The sequence below is a fragment of the Engystomops pustulosus genome, chromosome 4 (genome assembly GCF_040894005.1).
Source record: "Engystomops pustulosus chromosome 4, aEngPut4.maternal, whole genome shotgun sequence".
In the NCBI taxonomy this organism is placed as follows: domain Eukaryota; kingdom Metazoa; phylum Chordata; class Amphibia; order Anura; family Leptodactylidae; genus Engystomops; species Engystomops pustulosus.
This window is the reverse complement of record NC_092414.1, coordinates 95,454,514-95,470,573: the sequence shown is the minus strand read 5'-3', so window position 1 is coordinate 95,470,573 and position 16,060 is coordinate 95,454,514. Positions and strand designations below refer to the sequence as shown.

General features: G+C 41.0%; 1 protein-coding gene across 5 annotated transcripts in view; it reads left to right on the top strand.

Moving 5' to 3' along the window:
• Positions 1 to 16,060, top strand: part of PPP1R12A (protein phosphatase 1 regulatory subunit 12A) — a 69,254-nt gene that overhangs the window by 36,902 nt on the left and 16,292 nt on the right. For 2 of the 5 annotated variants that reach the window (XM_072146801.1, XM_072146802.1), the window contains exons 6-16: positions 2,453 to 2,527; positions 3,871 to 3,953; positions 5,098 to 5,255; positions 5,795 to 5,910; positions 7,884 to 8,000; positions 8,421 to 8,636; positions 10,084 to 10,178; positions 10,976 to 11,092; positions 12,856 to 13,017; positions 14,963 to 15,139; positions 15,821 to 15,911. In XM_072146801.1, coding sequence (XP_072002902.1) covers positions 2,453 to 2,527; positions 3,871 to 3,953; positions 5,098 to 5,255; positions 5,795 to 5,910; positions 7,884 to 8,000; positions 8,421 to 8,636; positions 10,084 to 10,178; positions 10,976 to 11,092; positions 12,856 to 13,017; positions 14,963 to 15,139; positions 15,821 to 15,911 — 1,407 coding nt within the window. The remainder of the gene's footprint in view (positions 1 to 2,452; positions 2,528 to 3,870; positions 3,954 to 5,097; positions 5,256 to 5,794; positions 5,911 to 7,883; positions 8,001 to 8,420; positions 8,637 to 10,083; positions 10,179 to 10,975; positions 11,093 to 12,855; positions 13,018 to 14,962; positions 15,140 to 15,820; positions 15,912 to 16,060) is intronic. The other 3 variants (XM_072146803.1, XM_072146805.1, XM_072146804.1) reach the window with 2 other exon arrangements.

The window sequence follows — 16,060 nt, the reverse complement described above, 5'->3', positions numbered from 1 at the left end:
GTACCTAATGGCTGTCAGGTTAACTCTGGTGAGCACATGGAGGGCTGGGCTGCCATCCAAAGAAATACCACACCATTACTAACCCACTGCCAAACCGGTCACACTGAAGGATATTGCAGGGAGCAGATCACAATCCACGGTGTCTGCAGACTGTCACGTCTGTCACATGTGCTCAGTGTGAACCTGCTTTCATCTGTGGAGAGCACAAGGCGTCAGTGGCAAATTTGTCAATCCTGTTCTTCTCTGGCAAATACCAAGCGTCCTGCACGATGTTGGGCTGTGAGCACAACTCTCACCTATGCACGTCGGGCTGTCATATTATCCTAATAGAGCTTGTTTTAACGGTTTGCGCAGACACATGCACGTTTGTGGCCTGACTCCTGGTGGTGCCCCTGGACCAGACACAGCAAACTTTCTTGTCACAGCTCTCATTGATGTGACATTGTGGATGAGCTGCGCTACATGAGCCACTTGTGAGGGTTGTCTGTCTCCTGCTACCACAAGTGTGAAAACACCACTAATGTACAAAATTGACCAAAACATCAGCCAGAAAGCATTGGTACTGAGAAGAACCTAAAGAACCACTTCTTTCACAGCATGTGAAATTGTCAATCAGTGTTGCTTCCTACGTGGACAGTTTATTTTCACAGAAGTTTGATTTGGGGCTTTTTCACATTGGTGGCATTTTCTAATGTCTGTGGTTCCGTGGTTTGCACGCATGCCTTACAAAGCCATTGATTTCTATGGGTGTTTTACATTTGGCTTGTATTTTCCCTGATCCCTTGTCCATGAATAAAATTATGAAACGTCCATTTTTTTTTTCACTGAGGCTGAAAAACCAGGTGTGATATTTTCAAAGCACTGTTAAACTTTCAGTCTTTTTTGCGGACACAGAGACAAAACTGAACAGATTCGCAACTGAAGATGAACATCAATGCCAATGTGTTTGAGTTATATTGTGTTCTTTAAGTGTTCCCTTTATGTTTTTTGAGCAGTGTATATAAAGGTGCTTGCACAACATTACAATGGTATTTTAACACCTGTCTTTACAAATAATAATAATCAGGCCCATCATAATCCTTTTTTATATAGCACCATTCTGGGGAAGATACAAATAGAATAAGACATTACAGAGTAACAACAGTCATGTGAGACAGTAAGAGTGAACAAGAGCTTACAGTCGATGAGGGGGTGACAAGAGACATTCTCTTGTCCAGACATTCTTTATAAGGTGATGGAATAAATTTAATAAATAAAAATGTTGGCGCTTGAACCAGCCGCCATCTTATATACAAAGTCCAAAGTCTGTGGGACTGCAAAGAAGCAATTTCCAGATAAGACAGGGAGAGTACCCGGAATGGTTAATAAAGAGTTAAAGTTGCATGCAGTTGGCAAGTATGATAGGCCTGCCTAAATAAAGGATTTTTAAAAGAACATTTGAAGCGTTAGGGTTAGGTATTAGTCTGATAGACGGGAGGGGGGGGGGCTGCAGCATCGTGCAGAGCTTTGTGGATGAGGGAACTTAAACTGTATTGGGAAGGAGATGGGCAACCTGTGCAGAGACTGGCACAGACTGGAGGCATTCGGATAGCGCTTGGTTTGAAAGAAGAGTCTGGCTGCTGCATGGAGAATAGATTTTAGAGGAGAGAGTTTAGAGTGGAAGACCAATTAGTATGGACTTCTAGTAGAATCGGAGCGACAATTGGTGTTTTTAGGTGTTTAGATTTCAATTGTGGGAGAGTCCAGAGTCCAGCACAACCCCAAGACAGTTGGCCTGCTGCCTCGGGGTTATTTTACTTCTACATGTGATACAGGTCAGTCTTAGCTCAGAATAATGGATACATTGGAGTACAAATAGCAGAACTGGGGTAGTTGAAGCTTATAGCTACTTGTACTGTATATATTCGAGTATAATCCGACCCGTGTATAGCCAGCCAGTCCCTCCCCCCGTATATAGCCAGTGCCTGTTTCCTGTCCCCTAGTATGTAGCCAGTGCCTGCCTCTTGCCCCCTAGTATATAACCATCAGCCCCCTGTGGCCAGCCAACTCTGTACTCGCCTTTCCGACGCCCCCGCAGGTTCTCTTCTGTCTGGTGAAGCTCCAGGTCCTCGGGCGCTGCCGTCGGATATACCATGACGTTAGCTGCTTGCTGATATTATAATGTGCTCCGATGTTGGCAAGTGGCTGACGTCATGGTGTGTGCAACACAGCAGGGACTCGGAGCTGAAGCTTCAGAAGACTGAACAGAACTCTTGGGGGCGGGGGGAGGAGCATGGGAAAGGTGAGTTTTTTTTTCATAGACTTTGCTTATACTAAAGTGATATACTATATATATCGGCTTATACTAGAGTATATACAGTCTATCAAAATCATATTTATTTTCTCCTTTGTTGGTTATTTCTAACCGTTGTTTCATCTGTCCCTGAGTGATTAACGTTCTGCATTCTTGCAGGGTCAAACGGCATTTGATGTTGCAGATGAAGATATTTTAGGATATTTGGAAGAACTTCAAAAGAAACAAAATCTGGTTGGTGTATTGCTGCTTTATCATTACTTTCTGAATTCTTATTTTGTTTTTAGTTTTTTTAATACTGTTGTCGCCACTTCCTTTTAGATATATTTTTACTTAAAGGAAACCTACCATTTCAAATGGTAGGTGTAAGCTATAAATACCGATGCTTACTTTCGTTAGTGTTATTAACCGCTGTATCGCGGTTTTAACACTTTTTAAAGTTTATAGCAAAAGCTGCTTCGGCGCTGCGCATGCAACATCTCCGGCATTTCCTATGTAGGCGCACACGATCGTGCGCGCGCCTACATAGGAAAATGACGTCTCCGTGTGCATGCAGCGCCGAAGCAACTACTGCTATAAACTTTAAAAAGTGTTAAAACCGCGATACAGCAGTTAAAAACACTAACGAAAGTAAGCATCGGCACCAGCTCACCTTGAGCTGGTGCTCGGTACTTGCAGCTTACACCGACCATTTGAAATGGTAGGTTTCCTTTAACCTGCTCATCTCTAGCCAACTAAACATGTGTATGAGTCGTCCAGCACATGTTGGATTTTAGTATGCCAATCCTTTGTTCAAGGAAGCAATAAGGCACCAGAGGTCTCTTTCATCAGGTTGTTCCTGTGTACAAAGGGTCAAGAGGAATTGATGAAATCTACAGTGTATAGTTAACAATATTCTTTTTTGAAACAAAGGATGTCCTATTCTTTGATGCCAATTAACCTGGCCATAAACACAGTGGCAGGTTATGACCTTCTACGTTAGGTGTTCGGCTGGCCAACTGATGTATGGCAGTCAAACATATAAATTTAACACATCTGCAAAAATAATCCAACGATGTATAGATATGGCAAGTCAGGTATAAAATATTTAAGGCTCCTATACACATGAAACCGCTGTCAGCTAAATGACTGACATCCGGCTCTCTGAAGTCTGACAGTCGCATTACAGGTGCATAAGAGGAGGGAGTAGATGATCCTTCTTTCCTTCTGATATCTATGATTTGGTGAGACATGGGAAGCCACATGCACATGGTTGGCTAACCAAAAATTAGCAGATTCTGAATACTTTCACATGCTGTTTATGTTAGCTTTACAATCTCTGCTATTACTATGAATTAACTATTACTTTAAGAATGTGTGACTTGACTACATGAGCTGTTATTTTGGGATGTCAGTTTTTCTACCCTCCTATAGAGATGAACACAGATAAATCATGCTATTTGCACAATACCGAAGTGTACAGTACAGAGATATTTGGCAGTGGATCTGAATAAAACTTTTTCATGATTCAGAAAAGGAAGAACATTTTTAAGTCCTATAGAGGGATTATTCTAATAAGGCATTCTACATTCTTACAGCTCCTTAGTGAAAAACAAGAGAAATCTCCTTTAATTGAGTCATCTACTACAGAGAACAACCAGTCACTGAAATCCCTAAAGAAGTAAGTATTTTCATCAATAAGTTATCACAAACTGTTTAGAAATTGACTATTTTTTATATTCTCTCATAAGTTTGTGATCCGCTGTTCCTTCTGGAAATGCAGTATTTCACTAGATCAGTGGTTCTCAACCTTCCTAATGCCATGGCCCTTTTAATACAGTTGTTCATATTGTCACTTCAATTACTTATTGTTGCAACTTCACAACTGTTATTTTGCCATAATATTATTTGCCTAATAATTAGGGAGATGTGGCATATATAATATATGGGGTGCTGCATAATACACATACTGCCCCTCCTCTTGTACAGAGCCTGTATATGTGTTGTTGGGGTGCTGTATAAGGGTGAGTTGGTGCTTTATATGTATGAGGGAGGTGCTTCATATAAGGAAGGTGCTATACATGTATCAGTGAGGACTATATATGTGAGGATATATATATCTTAGGGAGATGCTGTGTGTGTATACACCCTAATACAGTGGTGGCTAACCTATGGCACGGGTGCCAGAGGTGGCACTCAGAGCCGTTTCTCTGGGCACCCAGGCCTTCACCCCAACACAGTTTGCCATTTAGGACTCATGGCTTTTTCCTGTGATCCAATACAGCCCAGGATCTGCCATGTTCAGCGCTATTTTAAAGCGACTTCCTTGGCTTCCAGAACTACAGGAGGAGCGAGAAGGTGTGGATATAGATGGATTGTCATTGGAGCTTCTGCTCCCCTGATTCTCCCTCTCCCTCCCCTGGAGGGAAGCTACAATCCAAATTCCATCATCTTTCTATTGTATTGGTGAATTCAGGAGGCCAATACGATTACAACCTGTGCTTCAGCAAGGAGCAATAACTTACTGCTTAAATTGTCATGTTGGCACTTTGCGACATAAGTGGGTTTTGGTTGTAGCTTGGGCACTCTGTCTCTAAAAGGTTTGCCATCACTGCCCTAATGTATATGTCCTAATACATCTATCACACCCAAATATAGCTCTCCTCATGTACTATATATATATCCCCTTAAATTCTTAGCGACCCTCCGGTTAAACTTATATGTGATTTTATAAAATCCAACTCTTCATTTGTGACCCAAGACCTTGGTACAGAAAAAAATATATTATGGTTCTGTCATGAAGTACAATTTGTGTTTACTTACAGCAAAGAAACCTTGATCATCGAGCATGAGAAGACGATTTCAAGCATTGAGTCACTTGAACAAGAAAAGGTGGATGAGGAAGATGAAGGAAAGAAAGATGAATCTAGCTGTTCCAGTGAGGAAGAGGAGGAGGAAGACTCTGAATCTGAAGCAGAAACTGGTAAGAAAATGTGAACATGTTACTTTTTTTATTTTGTAAATAACACTTCATTTCCTATTTTGGGTAAAATTCCTTCTTAACCCCTTCCCAATGCGTGCCGTAATAGTACTGTGCATGTCGGGTGCCTGGAAAGGGTTTACCGGCTGAGCCCTCTCCATAGCCGGTAAATCTTTGCTGCATATTGCAGCAAAGACTTGCCAGTAACACCTGCGATCAGTGTTTGATCGCCGCCGGCAAAGCTTTCAGTGGCTTCAAAAAGCTTGATGAGGATAGTCTCTCCCTGTGAGGTCATCGGGGAGCGGAGATCTGTTGCTATGACAGCCTGCGGTCTTCCGCAATTTGCACATTGTACTGAATGATTAGTAAAATCCACATATACTGCCATATTTTAGTTTGATCCTACCATATACAGCCAATCAGACAACCTAGGGTTAGATGTGACAAGCATATGGAGGATTTTTTCATATTCATATTTCAGTAGTGAAATTTGCTGATCTGAAGCAAGAAACAATCCTCATGTGTTTCTTTTTTATCTGCAGATAAAACCAAACCATCTACAAATAGCTCGAACAACAGATCTCAAATGACCAATGTAACGGCCCCTGCATCAACTGTACCATCTGGGCAAGTCACACCTACATCACCCGTAAAGAAGGTAAGGTATCTCTTGGACTTGGACCAGAGAACCGCCTTTTGCTGCTTCTGTAATTTTTTTTTTTTTTTTTCTCAAGTATTTTTTTGAGTTTTTGTTGCGTTCACATTTTCAATTACAGTTTAACGCCCTTAATTTCTTGGTAAATGCCCAATGTATATGTAAAGTTCGTGGATGCTAGTTAATCCTATTTCTTTGTATCTGTTCTTTTGCTGAGTATATATGTAATATTGTAATATTAGTAATACAATACAAGGAAACTGTTTTCTCAGACACGTTACACAAATTCAATTTAACATTTTGGGGTGTTTACCAAACTCCAAATAGAAAATTGGGAAAGGGGGAAGGGGGGGTAATTCAGTGGGGATGTTGGTGAGCTTTTATCCATGGCAAGCCTGGTTGTTCCTCCAACCACCTTACACATTTTCCCTGACTGTGTATATTCTGGAGAGGGCTCTATCCTGTGATAACAAAGGATCAGGCATGGTAAAATGTATCATGTGTGATTCTTCTCTTAACATCTGCCATGGAGGGAAGGGTTGACATTCATCTAATTTGTAGAATCCTCTTAATCCTCATCCATAGGTTTTCATACTGACGTGAGCTGTTGGCTTGATGGTCCTATTAACTAGATGCACATTTGCCTAACCCACTGTATGTGTGTGACATTATAGCCTGTTTTGGGTCCTCCTGACAACTGCCATTAGGGAAGAGGAGGATGGGGCATTTTTTTAAGACCCAAAACACTACAGTATTTGCGACTGGTATTACCCCAGATATTGGTCACTTTGAACCTGTTTGCATAATGTTGTCCAGTAGTTTGTTTCGACTCTTTGCATGTTGTGACTGCATGCAGCCATACGCTCTTGGATTTGCATGAAGGCCTAAAGCTGTTTACAGTGGGCAGCAAGGTTGTCACTGCCTGTACAATAATCTAGAAAGATGGAATCCACAATTGCATTAGTAATGGTGACAATTGCCCTTTATAACTTCACATTCCCACGTAATAACCCCATTCTCTCTCTCATTTTCTTTGGTTTTAAGTTTTAACCTTCATAATTCTTTTTTCATGTTTATTATGTATATAATCACAGATTATAGTGTTAATACTGATAAGTTTTAGACCTACACAAGACTTGTAAGTTTTCCTACATTTATATGCCTATTTAAATAGATTATAGATGATATAAATGAATGCAGGCATCATTTAAAGGCATTTCTATTTGTGTAATTGTTTCCCCACCATTCATTTTCTGAGGAGAGGTAAATTGAGCCATTCCTGTGAAACACTTTCAGTATTTTATGGATCGGTCAATTTGTATGTGATTGGGGTTCAGCTTTTCCACCCTATACTGATCAGATGTACCAGCATACTGTTGGCCTTAGCACCTGAGCAGTGATGGAGCTGGAAGCTGCACACTCGATCCATACTATAGTGTCTGAGCCATTCATCCGGCTCATCAGAGACCCACTGTTATACAGCTCACCAGAATAGTGACTTAAAGAGAAAAATGTCCCATCTCCTACCATCCGCAAAGCAAATATTCTGGCTTGTCTATGGGAAAATATATGTATGCAGTCCCACACAAGACATAAGAGATTGAATCCCTATGGAAATGTTCATGATTTGGTAAAGTGACCCTTTAGTAGTAATGTTCTTATCTTAAAGCTGGTGTTGACTCTGATCAGTTAGGTCTTTAGATATGGTGGTTTCATGCCCAACACCCTTAAGTTTTTGTGCTCTATGTAAATATCTCAAGAAGTTTCCACAATTCAGAAGACAAAGAGAAGTCTTGGTTGTAGCTTTATCTTCCCAGATAATTCATTCTTGATTTATGTACACTTGTACAATAAAATGGCAATCCTTGGACATCTACTTCAGTAGCTGTATAAACCAGAAAGATAAAATAGTCCCATTTTTCATTTTCTCATACTATGCTTTCCTTCTCATTCTGTCTTGCTCATCTTGGGTTCAGTATGATTTCATTGCACCTTTCATGCCAGTGGTGGATTCCGCACAACCTAATTCTTGGAGACAGTGCTTGCGCAAAACTGGCATTGTCCTTGTGCCGAGTAAAGGTGACAAATCTATGGTGAGGAAATAGTGTGCACATTACACTGTGGTTTCAGGCTGTACTTTAATCAGATTTACATCACTGTGCATGGTCTTGAACTGACAAATGTTAATATGTGCTGTTTTCGATGACTGTCTAACTTTCCAAGTGAATCTGTTTATTTGGTTTCAACGATGGGTGTTTTTTCATCATTTTTATTAACAAGTTTTCCTGTGTGCTTTTTGTTTTCAGTGATATTTTAACCCCATGGAGATTTACACTTGGGTTATTTAATCAAATGTTTCCCCTTTTTAATGTGACATAAAATCCTTCAACCTGCATAACTTGATCAAATGCCTTTTGGAAATTTCATGGATGATTGCTTTGGTGTTGGGATATTTTCAGAAACGGTATATATGTATGTGTATAAATCATTGGCTTCAATGTTTACGATTGCAGTTCCCTACTCCCGCAACCAAAATCTCTCCTAAGGAGGAAGAAAGGAAGGACGAATCTCCAGCCTCCTGGCGGCTGGGACTCCGTAAGACGGGAAGTTATGGTGCATTATCTGAGATTACTGCGTCCAGAGAAGGTCAAAAGGAGAGGGACTTCACTGGGGTCATGCGTTCAGCTTCAAGTCCTAGGCTTTCCTCTACTCTGGACAATAAAGAAAAGGTGATGGTTTACCAATGATGAAATGAAATTCTTATGATCATTAAATAGCTTTTAAGCCTTATCTTGCATGTAGCTGAGAGGAAACTATATAGCTAAAGGGAACCTGTTTACCAGAAACTGAAGTTTCATCAGCACCTTTAGAAACTTCTGTCGCTAAACTGATAACAGAAGTCTAACAGATGCATTATACAGTGGGTATGGAAAGTATTCTGACACCTTTTTACATTTTTCACTTTTTCATTGCAGCCAATTGTAAAGATGAGGTTTATTTTTTGCTCATTAATGTAGACTCTGCACCCCATCTTGATGGGGAAAAAAGTAGATATATTTGCTAATTTATTGAAAAAGAAAAACTGAAATATCACATGGTCATAAGTATTCAGAACCTTTGCTATGACAGTCATATTTAACTTGCATGCTATCCATCTCCTTCTGATCCTCGAGATGGTTCTACTCCTTCATTGAAGTCGAGCTGTGTTTAACTGATTGGACTTGATTAGGAAAGGCACACACCTGTCTATATAAGACCTCACAATGCATGTCAGAGCACATGAGAATTATGAGGAATTGCCCAAGGAGCTCAGACAGAATTGTGGCAAGGAACAGATATGTCCTAGGTTACAAAACAATTTCTGCAGAACTAAAGCTTCCTAAAAGCACAGTGACCTTCAGAGTTTTAGACGACCGCAACTCTTCCTCGACCTGTACTGTCCAGTCAGACTAAACAATTGTGTTAGAAGAGACTTTGTGAGAAGGGTAAAGGAGAACCCCATAATCACTGTTGATTAGCTCCAGGGATGTTGTAGGTAGATAGTTCCACAAAGTCCACTATCACTGCAGCCCTCCACCAATAGGGGCTTCTGATTGAGTTTGCCAATGGAAGCCTCTTCTCCGTCCAAAACGCACAAAAACCTGCATTTAGTTTGCAACAAAACACATCAACCACCCGCAGACTATGAGACGTAAGATTCCCTGGTCTGATGAGACAAAGTTATAACTTTTTGGTGTAATTCTAAGTGGTATGTGTGCAGAAACACTCACTGTTCATCACCTTCCAAATACAATCCCAAAAGTGACACGTGGTGGTTGCAGCATCATGCTATGGTAGCAGGAACAGGATGACTGGAAAGATGTTACCATATCCTGGATGAAAACCAGTGCCCTGGACCTCAGACTGGGGGAACTGGAGAATCCAGGTGTGCACCATTTCCAAAAAGACTCTTGACTGTTCTAGTTCGAAAGATGCTTCTACTTAATACTGAGCACAGGGTCTTAATACTTATGACAAGTTAATAGCAGTATTTAAAGGCCATAAATATCAGTTGATATATAGGGGGTTTTACAGTTGGCACCCAACTGATCCGCTGTAATTGAATAGTGAAGAGGAAGTGGGTATTTTCTGAGTGCTTTTTGTAATTGTGTGATTTTTTTTTGTTTCAATTTTTAGGACAAAGATGCTAGAGGAACCAGGCTAGCATATGTTGCTCCAACAATCCCAAGGCGACTAGCTAGCACTTCTGACATAGAAGAAAAAGAGAACAGGTAATGTATCCCCTCTGTATGCTATATAACTTGCAGAAGAAACTTTCAGTACTTTGATTTTCTGTAAATGCTTTAGTTTAGATACAAAAAGATTAACTTGGTACAGAAGAAATTCTTGTTCTGTATAATGTGCGAAGGTTTGTGGGTGTTTTTTTTTTTTTTCTTGTTGGTGAGGTAAACTGTTATTTATTGTAACCATTTTGAGGTGAATACACAATAGAACATGAAATGTTTGAAGAAGGCTCATGGTGGGTGTTTGCAGCAGTAACTCTGCAAAGATGGCGGAGCCCACACGCAGCTGTTATTTAAATGCTGCTGATAGCAATCAAGGAGTTAATTCTTTCTAGCACCAATCGTGGGGCTTAGCGCTGGGTGTTTGCTGTAATATGCCCCAAACCCAGCCTCTGTATGACAAGTTTGTTGTTGAGGTCCAAATGGATGGCGCACTCAGAGGTAGGTGTATTTAAAAGTTTTTATTCCCAAAAAAAAACCAGAAACGCTTTGTGTTTTGATGACCTTGAATAAAAACGTTTAATACACCTACCTCTGAGTTGTGAAGACCCCCATTTATAACTACTGCAATTACCAGGTGGACAGCAAGTCATACTTATTTTGGTCATATTGCCTTGGTTCAATAACCTCAACAAAAGTGGACAGACGTCGTTGTGAGTCGGTAAATCCATCCCTAGGTTATGGCTTCTGTTTTAAAACACAATGCAGTTATAATTATGTTGCTATAGGATTGGACCAACTGATTTCCAGCATCCTGTTAACCTTTGTTGGATGTCCTTTTGCAGAGAATCTTCTATTGGCCTTTCCCGTCTTGGTGGATCCTATACAAGACGAAGATGGGAGGACGATCTGAAGAAGAACAGTTCTGTTAATGAAATTCTAAATACCAGCTATCAACGAAGGTTTGTATGACATAGATGGAGGGATGGTGCACTAGTGGAGGTGGAATGAGCGTTTTTTTTTTCAGTAGCAGTCTATTTTAGGAAAACCCCTGCAGGATATGCATATTTTTATTTCAACTTTTTTCATTGCTAGTATATCTATGAGACAAATAGGGAGCTTTCACTAAAATTTTGTAATTTTACCATATGGTCCAGAAGACCTATGAGGGTCAGACATGACAGAAGGGGGAAAATATCACTTCATTGTGGCTTTAGGCTTTTTGGATAAAAAATATTTTCTAGAATGTCGGTTCCTCTTCATGAAATTTACAGAAACTATATCCCCCAAACCCTTGTTGGCACTGAATCTTTGAAGTGGCAGGTGGCATTGGGTACCCCCTTTCTCTTCCTGTCAGACATTTTTGGTTTCATTTTCATGCAGATATGCCAGTGATCAATGAGAATAGGATACTTCAATGGCTTACTTCACTAGTAGTGTTTATTGGTAATTGAGAGTTTCTGGGCTACTTCATGTCTATAATCAGCTACATTGATTCTTCAAAGTCACATTACTACCTGTAAATGGCTTGTACAGTGTTTCCCGCAAATAAGACAATGAGGCCCCTGTATAATAGTTTTTTGCTGCCACTTTTTGGCATGCTCTGTTTTGGGACTTATTAGGTGCAAGAATGGGACAATTTCAGAGCCGAAAAGTCGCACAAGGTGATCAAACACCTGAGCTACAAAGATGAATACGACCACTGCATTAAATCCTTGAGCCAGCTAACATTAGTACGCTGCTTGATTCTGCACCTAAAAAGTCGCAGACTGCAAAAGGTCTCACAAAAAGTTGTACAAAAATGAAAGCAATAGGACTGATACATGTCCCCCAGTGTGTCTTATATTAATTTTTGGTCTTAAAGAGAAACCTAGGTCATGTTTTTGGGGATGTCTTATATTTCCATGACCAATAATTTATTTATTTAATTTATTTATTGTTGAACAAAAAAAGAAAAAACTTCAATATCTATTCATAAACTGTAGTCATGTCACCACAAACATCAGCATAAACCTGTAATAGAATCTTGTGACTCTATTTCCCTGTACAACAATCTATGGTACATTTAACTTTTATCCCCATCATATCAACAACTTCTCTAACATCCTTTTAACTCTCCAAACTCTGAATTTCATGGGGCTCCATTTCTATTGGAATCGATGGCCCCAATCTCTCATGTTTAGCAATGGCACTTGTGTTATATGACCCCTTCTTGTCCAGTTAGCTGCTTGTAGTGCATTTGCAACGCAAAAGTCAGTGATTCTATACCATAATATCCAGTGACTGCTGCTAGGACTTATTTTCAGGGGAGACCTTATATTTCTAATCAATTTTTAGTGGTACTCAATTCACCCCTCAGAGCTACCCCTCGGTCCGAGTCTCAATTAGAATCTAAAAAGAAAGAGTAAAAACGTTTTTTTCTTTCTTTTTTGGCTTATATTTCTAAGCTTGAAAGAAATTGCACTAGGTCTTATTTTCAGGGAAACGGTAATATGTGCATCTCATATATATATATATGTATATATGTGTATATGTATATATGTATGTGTATGTATGTGTGTATATGTATATATGTATGTATGTATGTATATATATATGTGTATGTATGTATATATATATGTATGTATGTGTGCACCTGTTTAAAGCTTTTATGGAAGGCAATATTTCTGTTGGAACATTTCTTTGTATGTTTTGGAATTTTATTTTTGACATTTTTTTCAATCAGTGGCTCCTTTGGGAGAAGACAAGATGATCTTATAAGTTCTAGTGTTCCAAGTACTACATCTGGATCTACACCGACTATTACCTCTTCTGGACTAACACGGAGTCTGTCTAGCACTATTAGTACGTCAAGGAATACTATTGGTTCTTCAGGCTTATCAAGCAGGTACCGTATTCCAAGTTTATTCCCTTCTCATCAGCAGTTTTATTTATTTTGGCATGAAACTGCGTGATAGCCTGTGCCTGAAGTTGACACAGACTATAGGTAGTGCTTGGCCCTCCCAAGTGTTGCCCCCGCCAAAGTGACATAGAAGGCAGAATAGTTGCACCGGGAATTGCGACTAAATCCTGGCTTGTACGCTGTTTGGGTGTACAATCCATAATAAATCCCCCCTCCCCCCTGTACTGCCCATATTATAATAGAGAGTTGGCATGAGAGCGTTCAGTGAGTATGAACTAGCCTATCCGCAAATTTATAAAAGATTAGTATTTATAGCAGATGCTCTGAAATGTCAGGTAGGGTTTCAGGATTGTCTTTAATATCCCTCTGCTGTGAATTTTCTTCTGTAACACTTTGTGTGCCTTTGTGACATACTCTATAACAGGGGTCAGGAACCTTTTTGGCTGAGAGAGCCATGAACGCCACATATTTTAAAATATTATTCCGTAAGAGCCGTACAATATGCCCATGCCCCCAAGTAGATAGGTAGTCCCAATGTCACGGGTGCCCCTGCGATCTACGTCTGGTATCGCAGGCACACCCATGCCCCTCTCTGTGGCAGCGCCCCTTTCTGAGCTCACTCACCTCATCATGTTCCCACTCCCGTCCTGGCTGGCCAGCGCGCCGGCACTCGTTTGTTTTAAGGGCCAGCGCACCGCTGATTGGAGCTACCCACTTCATGGGTTCCTGTAAAGACCGGCGGCTCCCAGCATTCCCCGCCAGATCTTAGTGCTTCATGCCTATGAGGCAGCTTTCCACAGTGTTTCCTTCCCAAGTGTTGACCTCCTGTTGTTACCCCAGATCTGTTCCTGATTCTGCTCCTTCACTGCCAGCCCTGACCTCTTGATCCATCCCCGACCTTGCATCACTGCCTCCTGCCTTGACCGTCTGCCTGTTCCTGACCACGAGACTGCCTAGTGATCCTGCACCTCGACCTTGGCTGCCACCGCGCACAAGTCATGCCTGTGGAATGACCTGGTGGTACCACGTTGCAGCAAGACCATCCTGCTTTGCGACGGGCTCTGGTGAAGACCAAGTGCCACTTACATTCCGGTCCCAGGTGTCTGCTTACATCATCGTCCGCGGTGGTCCAGGGGGTTCACTATTCCAAATCCTAACACCCACCACATGCCTCCCAGTACATAGGTAGCTACAGCACATGCCTCCCAGTAGATGGTTAGCCACATTGATCAGTCTAAGGCCCCTTCCACACTTGCATTGCAGATCACGTCAGAGTCTGATCAGGGTGCGATCAGGGTTTGGTCAGTGAAAAACTGACATTTTGCATCAGAGTTCAATCAGTTTTCCGTCAAAATTTGTTCAGTGTCTCAGTTTTTCATGCGCGTTTTCAATGCAATTTAAAGGACTCAGGGCTGAGCTCTATCTTTTATTTGGCAATTGATGCATGAAAAACGCATTGCACTTGCATGTGTCTCAGAGTGCAATGCGTTTTTGATGCATTACCATATGGTGCGTCTTTCACGGGTGTGACTTGCAAAAGTAGAGAATGCAGAGATTTAAACGTGCGTTAAAAAAACACGCGTGTGTGTGCGTGAATAAAAATGCAAATCTGAAAAAGCCCATTGATTACAATGGGTCAGAGTGCAATGCAAGTTCTGCGCGTCAAAAGCACGCGTAGAACACGTGCGTGAAAAACGCAAGTATAGAAGGGGCCTAAGAGACACAGCAGCCATCACTATTTATTAAAGACCTGTCTGAGAGCCAGATGCAGCCAACAAAAGAGCCATATCTGGCTCCCGAGCCGTACGTTCCCTACCCCTGCTCTATAAGCATATTTGTGTAATTGCTTCTAAATATAATTGTGCTCCTTAGTATTGGCTTTCATTGTGCGTTTGCTCTTTCCTCTGTGTTGCTTCCTGCCGTGTTTTAGTACCTCAAACCGTTTGTGGGCAGACGATAGCTCTGAAAAAGACAAGGATACTGTCCCTACAGCAGTCGCCATTCCAGTTGCACCAACTGTTGTAAATCCCAGCACCACTTACACATCTGTGACCACCACTTCCACTGGCACTGTTCCTTCCACAGCGGAGGTCAGGGAAAGACGCAGGTGTGTACATCTCTTGCATGATTCTTTCTTTTCTTTGTAGATGTGTATATTACTTGCACAGTAGTCAATATTTCCCCTTTTACACAGGCCTGCTGTAATTGTGATGTAATGTTAAGCTTTTATGTCACTTTATTTGTGCTTTTTCTTAATACTCATGAAGCTGTTAATAATGATCTCTTTAGCTGATTTGAGCACATCTCTTGCTATGCTTTATATGTAATTTACCCAGCACAGGAGTCTCTAGTACGCAGAAAATCGCACTCTAAGCCAAGAAGGGGTATCCTGTACAGGGAATGAGCCACCCCTGATGTGATATCATATAAACTGTGAAGGACATGCATGCTTTGTCAATTAAATATGGTTCATGGGGATGTCATGTGACATCAAGAAATAATTTTCTACATGCACACAAACAAATGCCCGCCCGGCATTCTACATTGGGATTTGCGCCTAGCTGTGCACACGGGGAAAAGGTAGTACATGTTCAATCTTTTCAATTTGTACGGTTCCACACACGTGTACCACTGCCTGAAGCCTATTGCCATCTATGGGGGCGTATATGTGGCCGCAAGCTTGCGGCTGTCTATATGCCCCCTTACTTTTGTGTGAATGTAGCCTTAGTTTAGTTTTTTTGGGATGATACAAGTAAAGTTTTTAAGTAGTCCTGCTTATCTGTTCCAGGTCATATCTCACTCCAGTTCGGGATGAAGAGTCAGAGTCCCAAAGAAAAGCTAGGTCTAGACAAGCAAGACAGTCCAGAAGATCCACACAGGTATCCCTACATCTAGATCATCCTATAATTAAGAGCTACACTATACATAAAATAAAGTGAGGGTACTTTCTTAACCCGGAGTGTCAATGCTACACTTCGTTTACTACATTTAAAGGAAACCTACCATCACGGATCAGCCTAATAAGGTA